The 26,704-nt window shown below is 42.0% G+C and overlaps 1 protein-coding gene across 1 annotated transcript in view; it reads right to left on the bottom strand.

Moving 5' to 3' along the window:
• LRRK2 (leucine rich repeat kinase 2) overlaps nucleotides 1-26,704 on the bottom strand; it is a 124,034-nt gene that overhangs the window by 79,625 nt on the left and 17,705 nt on the right. The window contains exons 8-15 of the mRNA XM_049783874.1: nucleotides 23,358-23,477; nucleotides 22,851-22,990; nucleotides 22,685-22,764; nucleotides 21,540-21,646; nucleotides 12,617-12,746; nucleotides 10,882-11,006; nucleotides 9,447-9,559; nucleotides 4-148 (exon numbers count right to left, since the gene is read on the bottom strand). Of these exons, the coding sequence (XP_049639831.1) occupies nucleotides 4-148; nucleotides 9,447-9,559; nucleotides 10,882-11,006; nucleotides 12,617-12,746; nucleotides 21,540-21,646; nucleotides 22,685-22,764; nucleotides 22,851-22,990; nucleotides 23,358-23,477 (960 nt within the window). The remainder of the gene's footprint in view (nucleotides 1-3; nucleotides 149-9,446; nucleotides 9,560-10,881; nucleotides 11,007-12,616; nucleotides 12,747-21,539; nucleotides 21,647-22,684; nucleotides 22,765-22,850; nucleotides 22,991-23,357; nucleotides 23,478-26,704) is intronic.

Genomic DNA, 26,704 nt, shown 5'->3' with positions numbered 1-26,704 from the left:
CACCTTGACTGTCAGGAAACATCTGCAGTGCGTGCACCACTGTATCTACAGCTCCCTCTTGGGACAGCTCCTCAAGTGCTTCAGGAAAACAGGCTATAGAGGAAATGACTTTCAATCCACATTTCTGAATCCCAGGATTGCCAATGAACTACAATCAAAAGAGCAATGTAGAGTATTTGTTGTTAAAATGAGTTGATTTTTACTATTATTAGTCTTACATTTATTTATTTATTGATGAAAAGCACTGAAACATCGTAACTTTAAGACAACCTAAAGCACAAATCTAAAGCTTCTCCTAAGCTCAAATATTGCTTTGTTGGAAACCTCCATCTTATATTTGCATGTTCAGAAAAAAAGCTGTCTCATCATTTCAAACAAAAACATTTGTTATACCCAAAATTCTGATGATGGACAGGCAGGACCGGCATCTGTTATTCTACATGGTCCCCAAGAAAACCGGCTTCCGTATATTGCTGCCACCTCTGTGAAATGTCTAATTTTTAAAAAACAGGTTGTCCACATTTATTTTATATGGGGTTCCACAATTTAGGTAGCTGAATGGGTCTGCTCCAATTTCTAAGTGCATCACAGACTTGTTTTATGCTAAAAATCAAATCAAATTTTAACTAATAAAGTACTCAACCCATGTTCTTAATACCTTCACCTGTAACAAGTGCCAACTTGAAGCCTGCTACCTTAAGCTCTCATGGTAACTATATCAGGTGCAATTCACTGTGACTAATGATGATGGGCAACAGAAGATCTGTTTTTCTCTGCAAATAAAAGGAATCCCTGAAGGACAGAGATAGTGTAGGAGTTAAGGCACTTAGCTGACATCATGCTGACCTGGTTCAATCTCATACTGACACTGACGGTGTCACCCACTCCTGAGAACAGATCCAGAATAGCCCTTAAACATTACAAGGTGTGGTTTACTGCTATTGGAGTGGAGGGGTGACAATCATATATGGTGCGGGAGATCCAACCTCAGCTCAGCCAGCCTTCCCTTGGCTGCTGCAATCTTGTCTCTGGCCCCTCAAAACCCCCCCCTTTTTTTTTAATGTCAAGTGTCTCAGTGGTCTTTGATAAAGTGACAGGCAAAAATTTAGACATAGGATTAAAAACTTGCTAATTCCATATTTGCTTGCAGTTAACACAGTTCCTATGTCTGTGTAACATCTTTGATAATAGTTTGGAATTTTGGTTACAACCAGTGGTGTTCGGCTTTACTCCTGGCATGCTCCAGGGCAGTATTTGCTACCAGGAATCGAACCCGGCAAGTGCTTTATCTACTGTAATAATGCTCTAGCACTTATCTTATATATTTATAGATCTTTGTGGGGTGGGGTGGTTGATCCCCAGCATTGCTCCAGGGACATTGCACACAGTGCTAGGATTTGAACCCAGGAGTCAAATCCCAAAGCTTGCCCTCCCTTCATTTCATGTGGCCTTCTGAGCTACCCTCCCCATTTATATTTTTTGAACTTAAGTTTATCTGGCACAATTTTGCATACAGTCCACACCCACTGGCTCATTGCATTTTGTGGTGTAGTTAGTCCATGTAATTCACTCAATGCTCCTATTTTCATGAATTCTGACAGTGACACATTCTTTAATTAAGTCCAAGAACGATTCCAAGAAGTTCCTCGAAGAGAATTTGGTCATGGGTTCAGAAAAAAAGAGCCCTAGGACTTGAGGATGCGAAGATCCTGTCTCTGGCAATGGCAATCCCCTGTCCTGAAGCCCTCTTTATGGCCAATCCCAGGAAGGCACAGATTTCTATCTCTTTTTTCTTCCTCTTTTAAACATTTGCTATTTTCTGGGCACAATGCAAATGCCCGCCCCCCCCCCCCCCCCCACACACACACACATTGTTGTCTAGCTAGTGAGGTCTGCTGGGAGGCAAATTCCTCCAGGATTGCTTGGAAAAAACATGGTAGTGAATTCCATGCCTGCCTGCAAGCACACTCCCCCTGCAGTCCCAGCCTGTGCCCAGCCCCTCTGGGAGTTTGGAGACAGAGACCCTGCATTACTAGGAAGGAATTTAGGAGTCAGAAACAAGAATGATGTCCAAGTAAAACCGTCCCACATGGTTTAAAATGAGTTCTTGCTTCATGATTTTTTTTTAATTCAAGGGTTAGGGCCAGAGAGAGTCCATAAATATATATATATATAGCACAGCAGGGAGGGACGCTTGCCTTGCATGCAAGCAACCTGTATTCAACCCCCCCGCATCTCATGATCCCCTAACACCACTGAGTGTGGACCCCTAACACAAATTCATGGGTTAAAAAAGAGTGGGGTCCAGTGATGGGAGCACTTATAGAGGATTCATTATGAGCGGGGGGGGGGGGGGTTTGCTATTTTCTTGAGTGAAGGCTCTTGGTGGTGAACAATAGTGAAATAGTTTTGCCTACTGAGAGTCCTTGGGACAAAGAGAAAAAAATTCAGAGCCTTCCAGGCCCATCTGGGTCCATAGATGAAGTCCTGGGAAATACCTTGGTCTTCCTCATGGGGGGGAACAAAAAAAAAGTCTTGGGAGAGGAAGGTTGTGGATGGGGCTGGCTTGGAGGCTGGGGGGCTGGAAGAGGGTGGTCACTTGCAGGGTCAGAGGTCAGGGGTCGCCTTGGGCACGAGGTGGGGGCGTGTCTTTGCTTAGAAATTCCAGTGCCGACCCCAGGCCTGCAGCTTGTCCTCGCACCGCTGCCCTGCCGTGTCCGAGGAGTTGAGAGGTGAGTTGGGGGTCCCCCAAGCTTTGCCCCCTGGATGTTCCCCCCTGGTCGGGCTGGGGACGGGCCCCCGAGGCTTCCACATTGTCCGCGATGTCTGCGCTTCCCCGGTTGCACTGGTGAAGGGGATCTATATTTTTATGACTGAAACCCAATTACTAACGTGTTTATAATCATGGCACTTAAATAAATATGTTAATAAAAATTAAAAAAAGTCGGAGGCGGCCGGTCCCCTGGCACTGTCCCCCGTCGTGGGGAGGCCGTGGGCCCAGCAGGCCAAGCAGGCCAAGCTCCAAAGGATTCCAACGGATTCCAAAGGCTGCTCCACATCACCTAGAAGGTCCCGTTGAACAACAAGAACAAGGGTAGGCCAAGTGCAACAGCTAATAAGTTCTCAAATCTCCAGATATTAAACACAGAAAACTAGTAAAGGTGACCAAAACTGACTCAAGGAACAAGCGAATGTTTCTACTTTAGAAGACCTCAAGTCAATAATTTGTAAGTTACCAGGAATTTTATTTTTTGTTCTTTGAAGACAAGTTCAACCTATTGTAAATGCCTAAAATAATGAGTATTCCTTTTTAGTTTCTATTGTATTTCAAAAGAAGACTTCTAATTAAAACATTGAACCAAAATTAAATTAATGTAGAAGCTAGGAATTCTTATTGTGCTCAGTCCAGTAGGGGGGGGGGCTACTTTAAGGGTAAAAGGCCCTTAGAGGCAGCCTTTTTTAGTATTTCTCTATGGGGTGAGAGGACTAAAGGATGCCCGGATTTAAAGGCGTCCCCATCCTTATCAAACTTATATTTACATTCAGTCAGCCTTGGAACCTGTTTTTATCCACCCAATTTTTAGAAATTTCTAAAGTCAGAAAAATTTTTTTTCTTTATTTTCAGTAGAAATTTTTTAAAAACCATTTTTTTTCTTTCTCTAGCTAGTCAGGTTATCTATTAGCATCGAGATGATGATCTGCCTCGGGCAATTTCCCTTGTCAGATATCAAGCAAGTTTTAAGGCCCCTAGGTTTAAAAAAAGCACAAAACACTTTTTTTCAGCCTAAAATGCGGCAGTACTCAATCATAAACTTAGCAAAAGCATAATGCAATTTGAACACACAATTTGAATGAAATTACAAATTAACACAAAATACAAACTGACAAGTCAAACGAATAAAAAGCAAATTTTTGCACAACACAATATGAACACACAATTTAAACAAACAAAAAAACACCACAGAACACATACATGCATGCAAGGCAAACTCCCTACTGCTATGCTATCTCTCTGGCCCCATTCTTTTTTTTTTTTTTTTTTTTTTTTGGTTTTTGGGTCACACCTGGTGGCGCTCAGGAGTTACTCCTGGCTCTGCGAGTGGCAGGCTCGGGAGACCATATGGATGCTGGGATTTGAACCAGGGTTCTTCCTGAGTTGGCCCCCTGCAAGGCAAACACCTTACCTCAGTGCTATCGCTCCGGCCCCATCTGGCCCCAGTCTTTTAAGGATCATTCCTGGTGGGATTCCAGAGACCACATGTGATGGTGGGCTGGACCCCCTGGTGTCTTCAAGCTAGACTTAAATCTCAGGCCTATGTGGCTTAGGAGTTTTTTTTTTTGGGGGGGGGGGGACACACCACATGCATCCTCCCTCCCTCCTTCCTTCTCTCCCTCCCTCCTTCCTTCTCTCCCTCCCTCCTTCCTTCTCTCCCTCCCTCCTTCCTTCTCTCCCTCCCTCCTTCCTTCTCTCCCTCCCTCCTTCCTTCCTTCCCTCACTCCCTCCCTCCTTCTTCCCTCCCTCCCTCCCTTCTTTCCTTCCTAGAACAAGGCCCAGCCAATAGAGGAGGAAGAGGAAGCAAACACAGAGGGGCCAATGGACGTGGCTGCGGTGGTGGTGGCGGTGGAGGAGAAGGCCAGGGAGGCAGAGGCGACGGTGCCAGGGCAGCAGCGTACTTGGCCAGGGTGGTGGAGTTGGCCAGGGCGGCGGTGGAGATGATCTGGGCGGCGGAGGACTTGGTCAGGGCGAGGGAGGAGTTGTTGAGGGCGAGGAGGGGTTGTTGAGGGTGGTGGACCTGGTCAAGGCAGCGGCAGCAGCCGGTGTCCACCCTGCCAGGGTCTTCATGCAACCCGGGCAACAGTCAAGCTGGAAGCAGGCACAGATAGGGCAGAAAGAGGACGGAGCGAAGCAGGATAAGTGACCATTCTTTCCTTTTGGGCGGCGCTCTGGGGTTACTCCTGGCCATCTGCTCAGAAATAGTCCCTGGCCGGCACAGGGACCATATGAGACGCCGGGATTCGAGCCAACCACCTTAGTCCTGGTCCTGGGTCGGCTGCTTGCAAGGCAAGTGCTGCTGTGTTCTCTCTCCGGCCCCAGAATAATTTTTGTTTGTTTGTTTTTGTTTTGTTTTTGGGCCACACCCGGCTGTGCTTGGGTTTCTCCTGGCTCCACGCTGAGAAATCGCTCCTGGCAGGCTCAGGGGAACATATGGGATTCCGGGATTTGAACCACCAACCAGATTCTGCACGAAAGGCAAGTGCCTTACCTCCATGCTATCTCTCCTTTTATTTTGGGGAGGGGGGGTGTCACACTCGGCAGCACTCAGGGGTTCCTTCTGGCCCTACGCTCAGAAATCGCTCCTGGCAAACTCGGGGGACCCTATGTGATGCTGGGATTTGAACCACTGATCTTCTGCGTGGCAGGCAAATGCCTTACCTCCATACTATCTCTGGCCCTATCCTACACTTTCCGATGGTATTTTGGCCTGGTTCAAATGTCATGGGGCCAAAGTGTAATAATATAGCAGGTAGGGCATTTGCCTTGTAACTTGACACAGGGTTCAATCTCTAGCATTTCATAGGGTCCCCTTAGCCCACTAGAAATGATTTCTGAGCACAGAGCCAGGAGCACCTAAGCTCTGAGCATAGCAGGGCATGACCCCCAAAATAAACAAAACAACAACAAAAATAAAAATAAATCAGTAAACTTCCTGGCACCCTGAGGAACAGCATATTCAGCATTTGTAAGAACTTAAGTCCAGAGACAATTTGTTATACTGTGACTTAGTAGTTTTTCTTTTGATTTTTAGCTTTTGGGTCACAACCGGCAGCGCTGGCTCAAGGGTTCCTCCTGGCTCTCCGCTCAGAAATCGCTCCTGGCAAGCTCATGGGACAATATGGGATGCCAGGATTCTTACCACCGTCCTTCCACATGAAAGGCAAACGCCTTACCTCCATGCTATCTCTCCGGCCCCAGAAAATCTCTAACTACTGTTTGATTCCTCCTTTCCTCCTTTTCTCGTTCTCTTCTTCCTTCCTTCCCAACGTGTGAAGTACTTAGAATGACATAAACCAGACTTAAAATAAAAGCCAAAATAAGTAAAATAAAAAAAACCCAAAACATTACAAGGTGTGGCCCCCAAGCCTTCCACCAAAGTGAATCACAGAATGTAGAGTGACTTATTATTACATAAATTGGAGCTCAGAATATTCATAATTCAGAATAATGGTACTTGATTACAAATTTTAAAATACACATAAACATATATGTAACATTTATCATATTTATCATCTTAAGGACTTTCTTTCACTTATCTAATATTCTATTTTAAAAACAGTGATAAAGGGTCCGGAGCGGTAGCACAAGCAGTAAGGCATCTATCTACCTTTCCTGTGCTACCTAGGATGGACCGTGGTTGGATCCCCTCACATCCCATAAGCCAAGAGCGATTTTTGAGTGCATAGCCAGGAGTAACCCCTGAGCGTCACTGGGTGTGGCTCAGAAAACAACAACAACAACAACAAAAGTGATGCATTACATTTCCAGTCAAATGGGAGTTAAAATCAATTTATTTGTACTCAACAAATACTGTTCAATTGAAATGTGGAAGTTGCCAACAGAAAGACAACTACAAACATTAATTAAAACCATTTAAGATCTGTTTGACAGTTCTCTAAGCTTTATACAGAAGTTATAAATAACATAAATATGTCTTTAATATGAAAACTAACCAGATTGAGTGAAAAATACTCACTGCAGTCCCTTTATATCTGACTGTTGAGTTGTTCCAATTCAGAAAACTACCCAGAAGAACATGATTATAGAGCTCGAAAGAACACACAGTAGCCCAGGGCTGACACTGAACTGAAATATGCCTGGGGAGAGTGTCTAATTTCAAGAGAAAGAATCCACTAGGCAGTCAGGCAAAAGTGACAAGTTTTGTACTCTGTGGGAAGGTATGAGACTAGGATTATGGGGTCTGCTCATGTCACTGGGGACCTGACTGAGAGGTGAATCTCTCCACAACATGGATACCAAAGAGGAGGCTCCAGAGACAACCCAACCCAGCAGTTTGGACCAGAAATGACCAAATTAGCTTCCCCTCAAACTCGGGTCAAAATCAGTCATGAGATCAAATCAGAATGCACAAGAGCCAACAGATCCTGCCCTAAAGTTCATGAACAGTAGAAAACTAAATGTATTTAACAAATAGTACAAATGATTACCCTGTAAGCATTTAGCAGCCAGAGGTCTCAAACTCAATTCACCTGGAGGCCGGAGGAGGCAAAGTCAGGGTGATCCTTGAGTGCAAAGTCAGTAGTAAGCCTTGAACATTGGGGGGTGTGACCCAAACAACTAAAACAAAACAAAACAAAACAAAGAAAGATTCCTCTAGGGCAGGGTCACAAAATGTTGTATGGAGGGCCGTTTTCGGCCCGTGGGCCACAAGTTTGAGACCCCTGAATTTTAGCCTATTGTCAGGTTTTTTTTTTATTAAAATAACATTACAATTAGGGCCAGAGCAGTGGCACAGGGGTAAGGCATCTGCCTTGCCCGCACTAGCCTAGGATGGGACCGTGGTTTGATCCCCCAGTGTCCCATATGGTCACCCAAGCCAGGAGCGATTTCTGAGTGCTATCACCAGGAGTAACCCTGAGCCTCACCGGGTGTGGCCCAAAAAACAAAAAAACATTACAATAAATAATATCTCAAAAAATCCTTTTGTACATTGTGAAAATGTACCCATATTATAAATTCTTACAGTGAAGATAAGGTCAGAAAATGCCATAATTTTGGTGCATATTTATGTAAATTTTTACATTTAAAATTTATGTGAATATTTTCATTTTATATTTAAAATTTACATTTCTTTTTTCAGGGGGCACACCCAACAAGCACTCAGAGGTCACTCCTGGCTATGCCCTCAGAAATCATTCCTGGGATGCTAGGAATCGAACCACCATCAGTCCTGGGTCAGCCACGTAGAAGGCAAACACCCTACCACTGGGATATCTTTACTCTGGCCCCAAAATTTACATTTCTTTAATAAAGATTACACTTGCAATTCTTCTTGCTTTTAAATTTCAGCAGTGTGTGACATGTCTGGCATAATGAGTACAATGACCGAGTTTCCTGTGCTTCCCCATGTAGCTGCAAAGCTCTGAGTCCCTGCTGAGCTGGAGACCATTTCTCAGGACTGGGACTTGCATGTAGGATCTATGCATTTACTGCTGAGTCAATTTCCTGACCATCCTTGCAGTGATGAGCTGTTTCCTCCAGTGCTGAGGACACTGCTCAGTTCACAGAATCATTAATTGCATCTCAAACTTCCATTTCCTTGACCCTGACACGCTGCCCCCAAGTGTGGGCCTGGGCAGAAAGAGGCTTCTCTGAGGTGGACACAGGCAAGGGAGGAAGCAAGCCTACCAAATAGCATTGGGGATAACCAGAGCAGGCCCAGGGCCCTCACTCAGGGGGGCTCACTCTCAGGAGCAGCTTATTGCAGAAATAGCACTCCAATATCAGGGACCTAGAAGGTTGTCTGAGATCTTCTGCCTCAGTACCACCTATCAATATCCCCTGTTCCCCTCACCCAAGGAGGCTGCATTGCATGAGACTCAGGACACACTCTTATATGACTTCTGATGCCTAACACACTCCTGTCACATATGCAATTTGCACTATTTCTGGAATCAACTTGAATTATACTATTAAAAATTTAAGTACATTACAGACAACTATAAAATTCAATTTCAGTTAAAATTTTTAAGTAGAGTTCCCTGCAGGCTATTTTTATTACTAATGACATTTTCAAAGTATACTAAAGGACATGGACTCACTTCATTCATTATTTGATTACTTTTTTTCTCACATGAAAACACTCTGTTCATCATACTTCTTTACTCATATCTCTTATGAAGATTCAATTTATCTTATGCCAAGGAACCAATCAAAACCTAAACCTTAATTCCATCAAAACCTTTTTCATTACTATACAAAAAAATTCTTTCATATCAAGAATGGTAATTGATTATAATAGGTTTTCACAAATGTAGTTAGGTAAGTAAAGTCTAAGAAGACATGCACATGGGCCATTTGTAGTTCATCCTGGTGAAAGCTGGGAACACGTGCATAGGGAATACGAAGATTTCAGGTGGAGCCCTTTGAGCATGAGGCCAAAGAAAAGGCTGACATCTAAGGGTCTAAGGTCACGTTCTCGCATTTAAAGAGTCTGGCCTGCAGCTGACGGAGAACCATCTTACTTCTGCCAGCTCATACTCTTTCTCCTATACATCTCCATGGCACCCTGTATGTCCATGCATATAATGTCCAACCATCAGAACAAATGGAGATTTTAAAAACTCAACTCTTAAAAGAACTCCCCCAGCACCAAAAACTTAGCATCCCAAGTAATGACAAAAAGGCATAAAATCAAAATTGTACTAACCCTATTCAGAGATGCTAAGACCAGCTTGTGGATATGATTCTTCAAGAAATGCTTTTGAACCAAATTTAGCTTCTGCTGCTCTTCAGTATCTCCCCTGAATTCTTCCGGCATGTCTAGATACAAAAATAAATCCATAAACCGATATACAAAATTCAAAGATGAAGAAAGAATTTGGTCATGAAGATTTAAGCTGAATAGATAGTTCCTTATTAGCTTTACCATGACTGACCAACAATACATTTGCTGTACTTTTTACTGATCAATGATTTTTCAGCATCAAATAAATCACCCTCCAGAGGCAAGAAGGGGAAGAAGTGGGAGTGGAGAGACATTGGTGGTGGGAAATGTGCACTGGTAAAAGGTGATATACACTGAATGCCTGAAACTCAATCACGAACAATTTTATAACCATGGTGTTTAAGTAAAGTAATTATATATACATATAAAAGAAACCATCCATTGCTTTGAATAACCTTTAAAAACTAGTTCATTGCTAAAGACAGAATAAATACAGTGTGTGTGGATGTAGAAAGCAGTTCTAATGGTGGAAGAAGTTCCTGTAGCAAACAATATCCTTTTTGTGTGAAGAGGCAATACAGGCCACAAGAAGCCAGAAGATTCTTATGCAGTGATGGAAAAGTTTTAGAGTTATTTGGACTACCACAAAAAATGTCAGATATGAAGTGTAGGCAGCAAAGGCAGCTAAAAAGAAAAACTGAGTTTAAGCATAAAGATGGCAAAAAGCATTGAGTTTTATCAAAAATCCTCAAATCTATATTATAGTCTTGTTTATCTAAACTATCCCAAAACTGTTAAATTAATTGGAAGTAATTGTTGGCCATGACTAAAGTGTGAATGAATGGGGGACTTGTTCTAAGGGGACTCTGAAGGACAAAGAAGGTTACAGCAGGCTGAAGCAGGAGGTAAAGTAAGATGAAGGGAGCTACTGAGGCTAATGAGTAACAGGTACATGTTACATCTGGAAAAGATTAATTTACCCACAGGGTAAGAGGGGACTGAAAAGAGGCAAGAGAAGGGAATGTAACCTGAGTTATTGTTGTATTTGGGACAAGGAAACCAGCTTAGGCCTAGTGCACTGGAAGGACTGGAATGAGAAGCTAGGTGGGCATTGCTAAGAGGTAGGTTCCTCACTTTACATCCAAGTTATTTCCCCTTTTATCGAGGCATTGGTGGTTCAGTGGTAGAATTCTTGCCTGCCAAGTTATTTCCCCTTTAAATAAGAACTGAAACTTCTTATTAATTAACCTGACTCTTCCACATCACTTTTCTTGTTTTTATTTTGGGATTAATGGGAAAAAAATCTGTATTCATTTGGTAGAAACCAGTCCTTTAATATTTTTCTAAAATGTTGATTTTTAACGAAAATCCCCAAATCCATGTAAGCTCTCCCTCCATCATCAGTTAAGTAACTCACCAGGAACTATAAAATGTGAAACAGCTCTCAGTGCCTCCAGCTGCACAGATGGCAAGGCTTCATGGCTCTTCATAATGGCAATGATTCTTGGAGTTACCACTTCCATTGTGTCCAGGGAAGAGATGCTGGGGAAACAAGAGAAAGCAAAAAGTACAAGCTGGTGCCAGCACAAGCACCAATTTAAAACCAATGCAGGAAAACAGAAATAACAAAGCAGGAAAAGATCAAACAGAGAATTTATCCATAGTCAGTACAGGGTGCTGAAGTGATAGTCTAGGGGAGAGGGTGTTTGCCTTGCACGCAGCCAACCCAGATTGAGTCCCAGCATCCCTTTGAAGTATGAAAGTATGGTCCTTTGAGCTGGCCAGGAATGATTCCTGAGTGCAAGCCAGAAGTAATCCCTGAACACCACTGGATGTGGCCCCAAAACAAAACAACAACAAAAAATAAGTACATGTGGCAAGAAAAGAGAACACATGCCTTGCCTTGTTTTGTGAGGGTCTAGGTTCAGCTACTGGTGCTGCAAAGGGACCAAAGCCAACAACAAATGAGGTATGTGGAATGTGTTTGAATTCAGCAATAGTAGCTTACATGTTATAAGGAGTTTTCATTCTTTCCTTGACCTAATAGCTGACCCCACAGTATCCTATTTAGTTGACAGTCTGATACTTCCTTCCGCCCACATGTAATTCGTGGCAAGAACTCAGTTCAGAAATTAACTGCCCACATTTTCAGGCAGCAGCTGATTGGAAGAAGACATGGTTGGGCCGATCGCTGCAGGGCACGGCTGGCACTGAACCCCCACGGCTCTGATGCCCAGACTCCACAGGCCTCAGACGGGGAAGCTTCTTCTACACAGAAGCCATGCCTCTTCCCAGATCATTTTTTAGGTCATTTCTCCCTTTTAGACAAATGAATTCTACCTCAGAGTAGAAATCAGTAGGTAAAATCAGAATTCACACAGAATTATTAGTGATACACGTTGGTACCAGACCCCAGTCTGTAGGGTCCAACGTGTGTACCATCTTAGAAATTACAATCCTAGTCAGACATGCCCTCTGTGTACTCTCACTCCTCTCTAACTAAGCTTGCTGGGTTGAAGAGGCCATAGTATTTCTACAGCTCATACAGTGTTCATACAGTTCATACAATGTTTGTACAGTGTGCAGTTCATAAAGTGTTCATACAATTCATAAATTATTCATACAACTTATAGTGTTCATAAGTTTTGATAGTGCTTACACATTCTTCATATAGTTTGTACAGTATTTTTATGGTGTCTGAGCATTCACAGCACCCTCACACTGTCTCACTGTCATGCTATCTCAACTCTCAGCTAACGGTTGAGAAGGAAAAATTCATTCCCAAAGGGAAAAATTAACATTAGTTTTGAAAACACAACAATTCGATTCCATACCCTGATTTATTTTTTTAATTTTATTTTTGATACTCCAATAATTTGAAGCTATCTAAGGATATTGCTTTACCGGTGCCATTTCTAAAATGATAGTCAACACCACGCATGGCTGAAAGCAAACTTTCCTTGCTTCCATGATCTCTATCAACCTTTCAATGTTTAGATAAAACTGTCCAGTGATTTTCTGCATCAGGAAATTACATTGCCTGTATTCCTATCTTTCAATGCTTTATGGTTTTCTTCTCCTCTTAGAAATGTGCTTGACAGATTGATATTCTACTTAGGTTTTATAGATTCTGTTTATAGATTCTATATTACCTTCCTTCAAACAGATGATTTAGCATTTTGCAGCCGCTTTCAGCCACTTCAGGAGACTGTGCATGTTTCCGCATCAATTCTAGTACATTCAGGAATATTCCTTTGGACAACAGGACTTTTCTGAAATTAACTACAAGTGTATTTGATATTAGTTATTGCAACAAACAGTTGAAATGTTACAGTAAGACACAAAATATTGAGTCCCATTCATAGTTAAATGCATAAAAGCATATATATTTATATCTTGTTGACAATTTAAAGATCATAAATGCTTGTTTAAAACATTTACCATTTCCAATATTTTCACAATATCTTTGTTATATTTTTAAAGGTTAATCACTGGCATTATTGGATCCAATATAATGGCCACATGGCTCACATAAATGAATTTTTTTCAGGAAAATATTTCAAAGATAATGCCTTCCAGTTATATTTTATTTGAAAATTGAAAACATTTACAAGAATTCTTTATACAGACACTAGTGGTAATGGAATAAGTTACAAACACATGGAAATGGTGTTTGTTATCTGCCTAAGCCCTGGGGACCTTGGGGAAGCAGTGGAGGTCCAGGGAAGCAGAGAGGACGGACTGGATTCAGTCTAGGATACTGTCATGAGCCCAGTATTAGCCTACAAACAGGCATAGGTATCATAATTTCTATGCATGCCACAAATGCAAAATGCTGGACTGTACTAGGATAAACAATTGTTTGTTTTTACTAAGTAAGGTTGAAGCTTAAGAAAAGATAAGCTTTGCAACTGGTTTTGGAAAATTTCCACTCATTTCCCACTCATGTGGAAAAGTAACTATGCAAGTAGTATGAATTACAAGATAATTTTCCTCTTCATAATAATCTTCCTCCACTAAATGCAAATCTATGGTCTTGAAGCCTCTAATATCAGTAACTCCAACATCAGACTATAATTCAATACCTCAAGAGTGGCAGAAAGGAAAACTAAAATTTTAACTTAAGTACCATTTTTTAAGTACCATTTTTATATTTAATATTAAATGATATAAATTTAAGTCTCAAATAATTAAAAAATAAATCAATATGCAATTAAAAATAAAATAAGAAGTGTGGGACGGACATGGTTCGATCCCCCGGCATCCCATGTGGTCCGTACCAAACCAGGAATGGTTTCTGAGAGCATAGCCAGGAATAACACCTGAGTGTCACCACCTGTGGTCCCAATAAAACAAGAACAAAAAAAAAAAAATAAAATAAGAGTTTTAATTTATTTTCCATTATTTTAAGTGCCATTTTAAAAAAGAATTCTGAATCTCGTACTAGGAAAGACAAGGTAGTACAAAACTCAGAAATAAGTAGAAATGGGAGCCAGAGCAGTGTTGCAAGCAGTAGGGTGCTAACTTAGGACAGACCGTGGTTCCATCCCCCGTTGTCCCATATGGTCCCCCAAGCCAGGAGCGATTTCTGAGTGCATAGCCAGGAGTAACCCCTGAGCATCAAACGGTGTGGCCCAAAAACCAAAAACCAAAACAAAAACCAAAGAAATAAGTAGAAATGAGACACAGATTCAAAAATACTGTCCAGATTGAAAAACTTCTTCCTTCCAAGGGCATCAGACATTAAAATACAATGAGAAGCTGGTTAGTCTGCTGGGTGTTGAGACCTTTATACAGTCCCTCCTAATCCTCAAGACACCACAGACTCCAAATCCCACAAAACTCTCAGCCCTGTTTTATGTGTGGTTTTTGCTATCAACAAGTCACATGACTAAGAACTGCAGCCCCAGCAAAGCTTCAGGGCATTGGCTAAGGCCTATCTCTTCTCCAAGGGGACTCCCCACCACAGCAAACAAAGTTGCGGCCCCAGATATGGCCCTGTCCCTGGACACGGCAGTCATCCACAGCCCTTCTTGTTCTTCCTCTGCTCTGACTCACTGATGGGCAGTCCCCATTAGCTCCCAAGGCTCTCCCCACCCATGCCAGCTGGGCTAGCACCAATGCCCAAGGGCCTTAGAAAACAGATTCTCCTTGCAGGAGAGAATCTTATTCCTGAATAAGCCCCACTGACTGGCTTCTGTATCTCCTCCCAGAGAGCAAAGGACTCTGCTGACATGAGTCTGTGCTTCTATTTTCCTCCCTCCAAAAATATCCTGTAAGTACTGCCAAGTTCCCATGCCTTTGTGATGAGTCCCCCAGATTGCCTGGCAGAACTTCCTGTGGGGGGCAGGGTTCTGTGTAGCCTGAGCCTCGGTCAAAACTTGAGGCTTTCAAAAGGTATAAGAAACTAGTTTCGGGGCCAGAGAGATAGCACAGTGGTAAGGTGTTTGCCTTTCATGCTTCGAAGGTCGGTGGTTCGAATCCTGGCATCCCATATGGTACCCCAAGCCTGCCAGGAGTGATTTCTGAGCGTGGAGCCAGGAGCGACCCAAAAAACAAAACAAAACAAACAAACAAACAAAAAGACGCTAGTTTCGAGGCCGAGTGAGATAGAACAACAGTAGGGTGTTTGCCTCGCACGAGGCTGATCCAAGACGAACCTGGGTTCTATCCCGGAGTCCCATATAGTCCCCAGAACCAGGAGCAATTTCTGAGCACATTGCCAGGACTGACCCTTGAGCGCTGCCGGGTGTGGCTCACAAACAAAAAACAAAGCAAAACAAAAAATAAATAAACAAAAAATAAACAAAAAGAAAGAAAGTAAGAAAGTAAGAAAGAAAGAAAGAAAGAAAGAAAGAAAGAAAGAAAGAAAGAAAGAGAGAGAGAGAGAGAGGGAGGGAGGGAGGGAGGGAGGGAGGGAGGGAGGGAGGGAGGGAGGAAGGAAGGAAGGAAGGAAGGAAGGAAGGAAGGAAGGAAGGAAGGAAGGAAGGAAGGAAGGAAGGAAGGAGGGAGGGAGGGAGGGAGAGAGAGAGAAAGAAAGAGGAAGGAAGGAAGGAAGGAAGGAAGGAAGGAAGGAAGGAAGGAAGGAAGGAAGGAAGGAAGGAAGGAGGGAATGAAGGAAGGAAGGAGGGAGGGAGGGAGGGAGAGAGAGAGAAAGAGGAAGGAAGGAAGGAAGGAAGGAAGGAAGGAAGGAAGGAAGGAAGGAAGGAAGGAAGGAGGGAGGGAGGGAGGGAGGGAGAGAGAGAGAAAAGAAAGAAAGAAAGAAAGAAAGAAAGAAAGAAAGAAAGAAAGAAAGAAGAAAGAAAGAAAGAAAGAAAGAAAGAAAGAAAGAAAGAAAGAAAGAAAGAAAGAAAAAGAGAGAAAGAAAGAGAGAAGAAAGAAAAAGAAAGAGAGAAGGAGAGAAGAAAGAAAAAGAAAGAGAGAAGAGAGAAAGAAGGAAAAAAGAAAGAAAGAAAGAAAGAGAGAGAAAGAAAGAAAGAAAAAGAAAGAAAGAAAGAAAGAAAGAAAGAAAGAAAGAAAGAAAGAGAAAGAAAGAAAGAAAGAAGAAATGAAAGAAGGGAGGGAGGGAGGGAGGGAGGGAGGAGGGAGGGAGGGAGGGAGGGAGGGAGGGAGGGAGGGAGGGAGGGAGGGAGGGAGGGAAGAAAAAAAGAAACCGATTTCAGGGCCAGAGCAATAGCACAGCAGTTGGGCTTTTGCCTTACACACGGCTGACCCAGGACGGACCTGGGTTCAATCTCCGGGGTCCCATATGGTCGGTCCCCCAAGCCAGGAGCAATTTCTGAGAGCATAGCCAGGACTAACCCCTGAGTACTGCCGGGAATGGCCCAAAAATAAAAACAAAAAAAGAAACTGGTTTCTTTCTCAGAATGCCAAGCAATTTGGGAGAATTGCATATAAAATAGATGATAACAAAAACTTGACCAAATTTTAAAATGACTCTCTCTACCCTTTGCATTTCTAGAAAGTCTTCCTAACAAAATTACAGGAACAATATATAGAAAAATGAGGTTCAGAGCAATAGGACAGTTGGTAAGATACTTGCCTTGCACTCCAAAAAAGAAAAGAAATAGAAAGAGGTAACAATTTGGTATTTTATAACAAAGCCAAAAATGTTGTTGAACATAAGATACAATGCATTACCAAAAATCTTCTTATATTCTCTAGGCATTTTCTAGGAAATGGAAGTCATTAAAAAAAATGCCAAAGTGAAAATTTACATTTATAAACATAAATAGGAAATGTAAAATTTCAGTTATAAAAGAGTATGAAATAGTCTAATTTTTACAAAAAATAAAATAGGAGCAATGGTACATTTACCTTGTACCATTCCCTAACCTAGTTAGGATCTACAGCACCACATATGGTCTTCTGAGCATCCTTAAAGGTCACTCCTGAGCAGAGAGCTAGAACTAGCTCCTGAACACTGTTGGCTATGGCCCCCAAACCCAAAATAAGCAAATAAATAAAAATACAATGTATTTTTATGTATTTGACATATTTGACCATGTATTTGACATATATATATACATATATAAGTGATCATCTTATCGACATCTCAAACTTTCAGATATTGAATGTCTTCCATTACCTAGTTTCCATTACATAGTTCTATATTACATATAACTACATAGCTGAATTCTGTACTTCTTTTGTTGAAAACAACAACTGTGTTTCGTTTTGTTTTGTTTTGTTTTGTTTTGGGGCCATACCAGGCATCGTTCAGGGCTTACTCCTGGCCCTGGCTTTGTGCTCAGAGATCACTGCTGGAGGCTCAGGGGACCTGAGGGGGTGCCAGGAAGTAAAGCCATGTTGGCTACAAGCAAGACAAATAGCTTCTGTTGAACTCTAAGGAAACAGAGACTCTTATGGCCCCTGGCCAGCCATACGTGTGCTATATCCCTTTATAGGTGTGTGTGTGTGTGTGTGTGTGTGTTAAAGTGCTAGGGGGAGCTAGGAGACTATGGCCACCATCCCTGCCGCATTGCTCCTGCTGGATGGTCGCTGCCAAATTGCTGGAGAAACTGTTTACCAGACTCTTGTTTTTGCAACCTTTGCTGCTTCTCTCTCCTACTGCTCCGGACCTGACAATAACGGTTGGTGCCCAGAACAGGTGGTGACTAATGATCTTCTGAGGACTCAGAATTGTGATCCTGTAGATCAAAGCCATGATCCCTTCATGGATTAAATCTATGCTGGTATCCTGGATATTTAATAAAAGTCCTTTACTCTATTCCATGTCTCTCAAAGATCTACTGCTATTCATGTTATTAGGGGTGATGACATGCTGGTATATTTACAAATAATGATAAAAAGAAACAATACTGTACTCAAGAAATTACTTAAAAATATTACCCCTACAATCCCTATTGGACTCATCCACCTGACCTTGTAGGGTAGACCAGACCAAATGTTTAACTGCAAATGTTACCCCTCCTGTGCTAATGCCTTAAAAAAAAGAGAGCTTCTGCAGTAACTAGATCAAATCCAATAGAGAGTATTACTCTCAATCCCCAATACAGAATAATTCCATTGAACAAATGCCATAAGAGGGGAGATGTGTCTTTCCAGTAGAAGCTTGCGCTCAATCTCAAACCCAACGTAGTTTATAATATTCCAAATACTATCAATAACAGCCCAGAGAGACCTGCATCGCCCAGTCATGAACTCAAGAGTCTTAAAATTCTCCCCTGCCACATCAACTAAAGTCAGAACCCAGAAGACGTAGACCTCGTGAGATTCCATCTTACTAAGGGCTAAAAATAAATTCTCTTGGTCATTTTTAAAACTGTTTTTTACTGCTTACAGACCCACTTCTCCATATTGTAAAGAATATTTAACTGGCTGGAACAAGATTTTCAAGCAGTGGCTAAGCCCTTTCCAGTACTTGCAATGGAGAATGTAACATTATGATGAGTCCAAGGCCAAACTACTCAACCTAGATCAAACTGGCAAGAGACTGTCAGGGGTATAAATCATGTATGACATGCTGACAGGTGAGGGAGAATATGTAAGAACCAAAAAGCAAGCACTCTTCCTCGTACCATTCTAACACATATCCAAGAGATAGCATTGGGTGCATGGGAGAGGAATAATGCATATGCAAAGATCAAGAGAAGCTACATAAAAATTTTCCAGGGTGTCACAGAGCCTTATGCCCAATTTATAGGAAAATTAACAGATGTAGTGCAAAGGCAAGTGAGAGAAAAAGAGACCCAGAAACATCTGATAAGGCAGTTGGCCTTTGAAAATGCCAATGAAGACTGTCAAACAATTTTGTACCCAATTATAGAGAGAGAAGATGTTATGAGCTAATTGAAAGTGTACTTGAACATAGGTTCCATCTCACATCAGGCACATGTAAATATCCTTGAGGCCTACACAGTACAAAGGCAGGCTAGAGAACCAGGCCATCATGCAGAGAATATGGAGCCCCACCCAATCGTGTATTTTCAAGGCCACTACTTGGACCTTGTCCAAAATATAGCAGGGGAAACCATTGGACAAGGGATTGTTGCTCTGCTGGAGTTTGGAGAAACTGGACAAGATTACAACCCCATACCTCACAAACATGGATAGATGCTATAATTATGTAAATTTTGGCCACTACAGCAAGGAGTGCAGGACCCTTCCTGTTCCTGCCCTCTGGAGAATGCCATCTGAACCTTGCTCACAATGCAGCAGAGATCACTGGACAAGAAATTTCCCCAACAGCCAATAAGTATTGGGAAACTGGGCAGGAGACCAACCCTAGATCCCACAAAATCAGGGGCACCAACTCATGCAGGCCTACCACCAATAAGTTCACTGCAACTCACCAGGAAGGTCACAAGAAGTGCTGCCTTATGTATCCCTGCCCTGACACCATCAAACTAAAACCAGCTAAATATCCTTCCAAATTGAAATCTTGAATAAAGAGACCAAAACCACCAAGCACTGTAGGCTTACTCTTAAGAAGAAGCAGTCTAACTATTAAAGGAATCAATGTGTGTGTGTAAATAATAGATTCTGATTATATGGGAAAGATAATAATTGTTAACACAGTACCAATAGTATGAACATTTAAAAATGGAGAGCACATTGCCCAACTCTTGCTTCTTCCATTTATTGTGCCTGTCTACTCTGATTGCCCAAGGTTTTGGTAGCACTAATCCCCTTGCAGCCTCTGCAGATCCCTAGTGGCCTTTACCTATATTCATATAAAAAGCATGAGCCCACTAATAACTTTATACATACATAAAATGTGAAGTTAAATGAATTATTAGCACAGATGCTGATGTTTCCATAATTTCTTTCTGATACTGACACCATATTGGCCCCCCCCCCCCCGCAAGAGATAATTTATGGCTTGCAAGAAATAGGCAATTTACTTTCTTCTTCTGTCTGACAAAGTGCTAGAGGGCTAAAAAGGATCAGCCCTGAAGGGTCTATAGCCACATTTCAGCCTTTTGTGGCTCCCTTGCTCCTGAATAGATCTACATGAATAATGGAGCACTGAGTTAATATTTACTTCTCAATGCATTTTTTAATCAGGGCCTCTGCAGTACAGTACCCACCACCACTCCACTTTTAGTGGAATTCTAACTACCCTGTATGACGCCAATTATTAAAAAACAGAAAAGGAGCTATGATTTTCTATCTTTGACATTATTTTCTTTAAATTTTATAATTTACCTCAAGGAAAACTCCATACAGCTGCTGGAAGATATTTTCAAGAAGATGTACAGGCTCAGATAAACAATTAATTCACCTATTGAGGTGAAAATAGATAAAGATTGGGTAGCAAGCAACCTAATCATTCGAGGGAAAGGTTTTACTTATATTTCTACAGAGGAAAAGTCCTCAAAAGAAACGCTGGGTTCCATTATGCCTCATCAGAAGTCAACATATCTGAGATTCAGAAAGGCTTTTAGCCTTTTCATAGTTTTAAGAAACCATGTAAAGGATCCTCTTGTTTTAAGCAGTTCAGCTTCATTTATACTTTAGTACAGGAATCAGAATGTAATTGTTTATCTTTTTGACCTAATAAGAATCCGATTTTGACATGTTCCCTATCCTCTATTGGGTTAGTAGGTAGATAGCAGAAGGTGAAACTCTGGCAACCTCATAATGCTCTGTCAACAGGAAATAGTCGGACAACCTCATAGTCCCAGTTCCTAAAAGATCAGTTTTCACTTCTTGAAGGGAGATAATTATAAGTTTAGCTTTTTTGTATAGGTCTTAGCAACCCCCTGCACTTGGATCACCTTTTAAATAGCAGGTTTTGTTCTAAGTAGTCCTGGTGTTTCAAATTTCCTCTCTTTTAGGCTATTTTCTGATCTTACTTGTTTTGGTTGCTTCTATAGATTTTAATAGCTTTTCTTTTTGTTCTAAGCCTCTTACCTATTGCTGTTTTTACTATTTTACTATTCCTAAAGAAAGTTTCCTTTTCTCTTCTGGTCCTTGGCAACTGACCAACCACTCCCCTCACCCCAAATTAGAAATAAAAGAACTGTTGCTTGCAATCAGTCCATCACCTACTTGAATTGGCTTCTTTGGCTGGGGACCAGGCTCTTTTCACCTGCAGAGGACCACTGACTTCCTGACTACCCTATGCCAACAGATAACATCATCAGCTGAAATCCTTCAGATTTGACCTACCTAAACTTGATTAGTAGTGTAGAATAAGTCATAGATATTGTTTTTTTATTCCTATTCCCCCCATTTTTTCTATGGGAAAGAGAGAAGATATAAGGAAATAGAGATTCTTATGGCCCCTGGCCAGCCATAAGTGTGCTACTGTACCCTTAAGGGTGAAGATGTCAGTTATCAGAAGCCCACTTGTAACTGCCCAGGATGATAGTATGTATATAAAGCTCTGGGCTGAAGTTCTGGGGGTGGGGCTAGGAGACTGCAGGCCACCACCCCTACCAAATTGCTCCTGCTGCATGGTCCCTGCCAAGTAGTGTAAAAAACTGTTTACCAGACTCTAGGCTCCTGCTGCTTTTTGCCACCTCTCCTATTGATCCAGGCCTAATCCTAACACAGGATTATCCACCAGCCCCCACCTTTCCTTTCTTGACAGAGTAGGGCCCTTACCATTTTGTTCCAGCAGAGTAGAGAGTGCGTTGGCAGATGCCTGGAAGACTTCTTTGGACGAGGAATGCATCAGCATGGCCAACATCACCTCCCTATGAGCCGGAAACCTTTGGGAAGCAAGCACAAGATCACAAGACTCACCAGTGACAAAGTGTATCTCAACAACAGTCATACCATCTCCATTTACAAGACTGGACTTCATCTGTTTTATATGCATGAGTTAATTAAGAATCTACTTAAGGGGCCAGAGCTATAGTACAGCAGTAGGGCATTTGCCTTGCACGTGGCCAACACAGGACAGACCCCGATTCAATTTCCGGCATCCCATATGGCCCCCTGAACCTGCCAAGAGCTATTTCTGAGCACAGAGCCAGGAGTAACCCCTGAGCACTGTCGGGTGTGACCCAAAAACAAACCAAAAGAAAGAATAATCATAATCTACTTAATACTCATGAATGAACATTCTCTGCCTCTTCAGATTTGATAAACAGAAGGAAAGACAGCATATATATATATATATAAAGAACACCGAGAGTCAAGTGATAAAGTGAAAGCAAGGGACAGGGAGGCAAGAAAGAAATGGGTGAAATGAGTGGCAGAATGACCCAGTGGGACTATGTCTGCTTAGTGCTATTTCTATCCTAAAGCTATCATGGGCCAGGACCTACAAGTCAGGGACTACAGAAAAGAACAGCTGGCAGAGTAGAAGTATGGGGGCCAGGGGAGCAGGAGGAGAGCACGGCCCTGCTGACCAGCACTGAAGAGCAAAGGAGGGAGACGGGATGAGTTCTATGACCTGAACTTAGTGAACATAGCATATAAAACCAGCAGTTGGGATCAAGGGGTTCTTTCTAAATGACTTTTTTCAATTACTTTTGAACCCAGATCTCTCTCGGTGATGACTCAAACAAACCACCATGAGGGCTCTGAAGGCAGCAAGTGATGACTCAAACACACCACCACTGGGGGCTCTGAAGACAGCAGGTTCCAATTATTCTGTATCCATGACTGACTCACAGCCACACCTACAACATCGTAGCTATGTCAAAAGAATCCTAACAATAGGAGCTGTCGTTATGGCATTTGATAGCGACTAATGGAAAAATATAACTGAATCTCTAACTTAGAGAATCCAAACTACTAACTGGCCATCTTCATCTCCAATGTTCTCGTGTAGACTCTGCTGGTACATGAGGAGATTATTCAGAGCCCAGCATGCCGCCTCCTAGGTTTGGGAAGAGAAAGAGAAGCCATCAAACTTCAGTCAGAAGAAATGTAGCTTGGAGCAGACGTGATCTCGGAAGCACCAACCTGCACATGCCTGTTCTTCCGGTGCCATGTCAGGGCTTCATAACAGGATCTCAGCCAGAACAGCTGCTCCTCCTCAGCCTCCTCAGCCTCCAGGCACTCATTCTTCTCCTCCAAGTCTTGGTTTAAGAAAATGGTCTCAGCTTGAAAAAAAAAAAAAAAAAAAAAAACAGAAAATTTACTTAGGGGCAGCTGGCTCAGTGCTCCAAGTATGAAACATTATCGACAATGATTGAGGCTTCTTCAGCAGCAGCCTTGCTGCATCCTCACTTTCAATACATGCCACCCCCCAGACTTGAACACTGGCACCGCAGCTAACCCTCAGACAAGATGGGGCATCCATGGGAACCGACAGATGGGAGGGCTGGCAAAGACAACATGCAGTTCAATGGGGAAGCATCCTGAGCCTGGCCCAAGAACACTGTGCCAGCACTAGGAGAGCATCGAATACAACAAGCATTCCGTCAGAGGGAAAGCCCTGCTGAGGCCGGATATGGACCCAGCACTCACTGAGGAGAGCCAGACAGCTGAGCGCAGCCACCTGTACTGTGGCATTCCTGGGAAAATGCCTTACGGCTGCCACCACGAACACATGCACCTCATTCAGCACCAAAATGTTGAAGAAGTTCCCTGGGAGGGAGAGAGAAGAGAGAATGATGAATATGTTAGGTACACTTTATTTTACCTAAAACAAAGATCATCCCCAGTTCCTTTGTATGGTTGTTTACAACTTGAATTTACTCCCAAAACAAATATTGTCTTACTTGTAAACCGAGGTGGGACTGGCTCTGGATAGTCTGAGCTAACTGTCCTTACTGCCCACCCAGAGGTGGTCTCTGTACTCAATAAAAACGGCAGTTCTTGGGGCTGGAGAGATAGCATGGAGGTAGGGTGTTTGCCTTGCATGCAGAAGGATGGTGGTTTGAATCCCATATGATCCCCCAAGCCTGCCAGGAGCGATTTCTGAGCATAGAGCCAGGAGTAATCCCTGAGCAATGCCGGTGTGACTCTCCCCCACGCCCCCCCCCCCCAAAAAAAAAAAAAAACAGAAACGGCAGTTCTGGCAGGCAGCTAGCTCTCCATACGAGGTAGAAGACTGCCAGACTACACATGCTTCACCCTCAGCCTGGTTTGAATTATTTCATACGTGATCTTGATTCAGACTCGTTTACCTGGGATTGGAGATATGGCATGTGGGGTGATTTTATATGATTACACAACAGTCCCTTCATGGAAATTAAATTCCATTTCAACTCGTAGCAGCATTGATAATAATATGTTTGAGTAGCAGTTAGCCTTCAGTGACTTCAAAAGATGCCTTTACTCTAATTGGAATGGCCTAGAAATAAGGTGTGTGTTTTTTGACATTTTATTTCCTACAGTCTTTCAATTATCTGACCTAGATGGAGGAAATTCCTGGACAGGACTAATGACAGGTTTGGAAAGCAAAGAAAAAACTCTAAACCCAGACTTCTTTCATCACCATCTGATGAAAACAATGGTTTGTCAGACACATCATCCCACAATGACTACACAGAGCTGTGCTCTCCTGACTTAAAAGATGCCTTTGTAAGACTTCTTCCTCTTAGATATCCTCAGAAAATCCACTGGCACTTTGTCATTACTTGATTTTATCTATGATGATTTAAGAAGAAAATAAGAGTATTGGGCCCGGAGAGATAGTACAGCGGAGTTTGCCTTGCAAGCAGCCAACCCAGGACCTAAGGTGATTGGTTCGAATCCCGGTGTCCCATATGGTCTCCCATGCCTGCCAGGAGCTATTTCTGAGCAGACAGCCAGGAGTAACCCCTGAGCATCGCCGGGTGTGGCCCAAAAACCAAAATAAATAAATAAGAATATTTCACTACCTCTAACCCACTTAATATTTTTTGCTTTTGTTTTGGGGCCACATACACTGAGTGGTGCTCAGTGCTTACTTCTGGCTCTGTGTTCAGAAATGACTCATTTTGATATGTGGGGGACCATATGAGATGCTGGGGATCAAATAACTATATTAAGATAATATATATAATGTATAATGCAATGTATTATATAATATATATTATATTGGATGTGATATAATAATAAATATATTAATTTATATTATATATTTGACTCCTTATTGACTTTTGGATTTTATTTAAATTATAAAGAGAACCTCAAAATTTGTAATTTTTTTAAAATAAGGAAAATAAGGTTTATAGTTAGAAAATGGAAGAAATAGTCATGTCAAACAATAAGAGAAACAAAAGCATCTTCATTCAAAGATCAACATGATGATTTTATTTTCACAATGAGTTTGGGAGGGAGCTCAAAAGGACCAGAGCACACACTGGCCTGTGGGGCCTGCACTCCAGCCGCAGCACTGCACACAGTTCCTCAACATCTGGGGACCAAGCAAAGCCTAATCATCTGGTCTGCATACTGAATCATCAATCCCCATAGCTAGCCAGAGCTTTAAAAGGGACAGCATCCCAGATTCCTAACACCACTGGAGAGGTTTCCCCAAAAAAAATAAGAAAGAAAAAAAAACTACTTAAAGAGTACAAAGCAATCCACTGATGTGATGTGTTTGTGAGGTTTATTTCATTTCAGTTGCAGAATGCCAGGGTGTGTCATTATGAAGCTACAAGGTGCCTTTTCCCTCATCACAACTGCTAATCCATTCTTCCTCTGGTCCATTTCAAGGGATCATGGTGCGCTCACATGTAAAATGTAACTCTTCGAGTTGTAACTTGACTGTTAAAATCCTAGAACAAAGGTAGGGACTTATACGTTCATGTGTTGCTCTAGTTTCTTAACTCAAGAACTAAACTGTTGGGTGAGAGTTCCCAGATGTCTGCTTGTTTGTCTAACTCTGATGTCCTTCTTTATGAAAATATGAGTAACAATATCACCAGTTAGAAAATAGACTAGACAGTGGCTATAACATTTTACAAGAAATGCTTTGCTTTGTCTGGGAAAGCAAAATGGCTGGTTCTTAGCTTCATCTCAATCGCCTAACTCCACAATCATAGCTGGGATATACAGAATTTCAAAATGAGTCCAAGTTATAAAAGTAGACATCATGACAATATTTCATCACCCAGGATCATTTCAAGGCTCACAAACATTTTATATATAAAAGTACTTTGAAACTACAAAAGAGATGTGTGAGTATTGTCAATATCAAAATTCCATTACTTTAGTTATACAATAAGCATAAATATTGCTTATGAAGAAAATAAAGCTGTGTGCAAATTAGAATTTATAAAAATCCCACTTAACTAAAATATTTCCCACAACTACAATTTCTGAATTACAAAAAGGATATAGTTATAATTCCAGAAATGAAAATAAAATTTGCTACAAAAAAAAATCACCCAACAAAGTTTTCTAATGAAAGATAATTTACTCTCCATATTATAACAATATAAAAAACTAAATGTCTATGATAATCATGATTTTAGAAGCCAAATAGATCATGCAAAGCAGTATAGCATATGTCTGGCATTTGTGAAGTCCTATGCTCCAACCATGACACCACACACTCACCCCAAGCTGGAGGCAGTCCTGGTGCCTATGATGGCCCTAATATATTCTTATAAAGACCCCCCCAAAATCACCAAGCACAGGCACTACTAAGCTTAACATGCATGACTTAACACAGATGACTACAGGGGCCGGAGCAATGGCGCAGCAGCAGGGCGTTTGTCTTAATACATGGCAGACCCAGGACAGACCACTGTTCGATCACCCGGCACCCCATATGGTCCCCCAAGCCAGGAGCGATTTCTGAGCGCATAGCCAGGAGTGACCCCTGAGTATCATCAGATATGGCCAAAAATTTCTTTTAAATAAAAACTAAAAACAAGAAT

This window comes from Suncus etruscus, chromosome 11, assembly GCF_024139225.1.
Source record: "Suncus etruscus isolate mSunEtr1 chromosome 11, mSunEtr1.pri.cur, whole genome shotgun sequence".
NCBI lineage: Eukaryota > Metazoa > Chordata > Mammalia > Eulipotyphla > Soricidae > Suncus > Suncus etruscus.
Note: the sequence above shows the minus strand (reverse complement) of the source record. Positions and strands in the feature narration are given on the sequence as shown.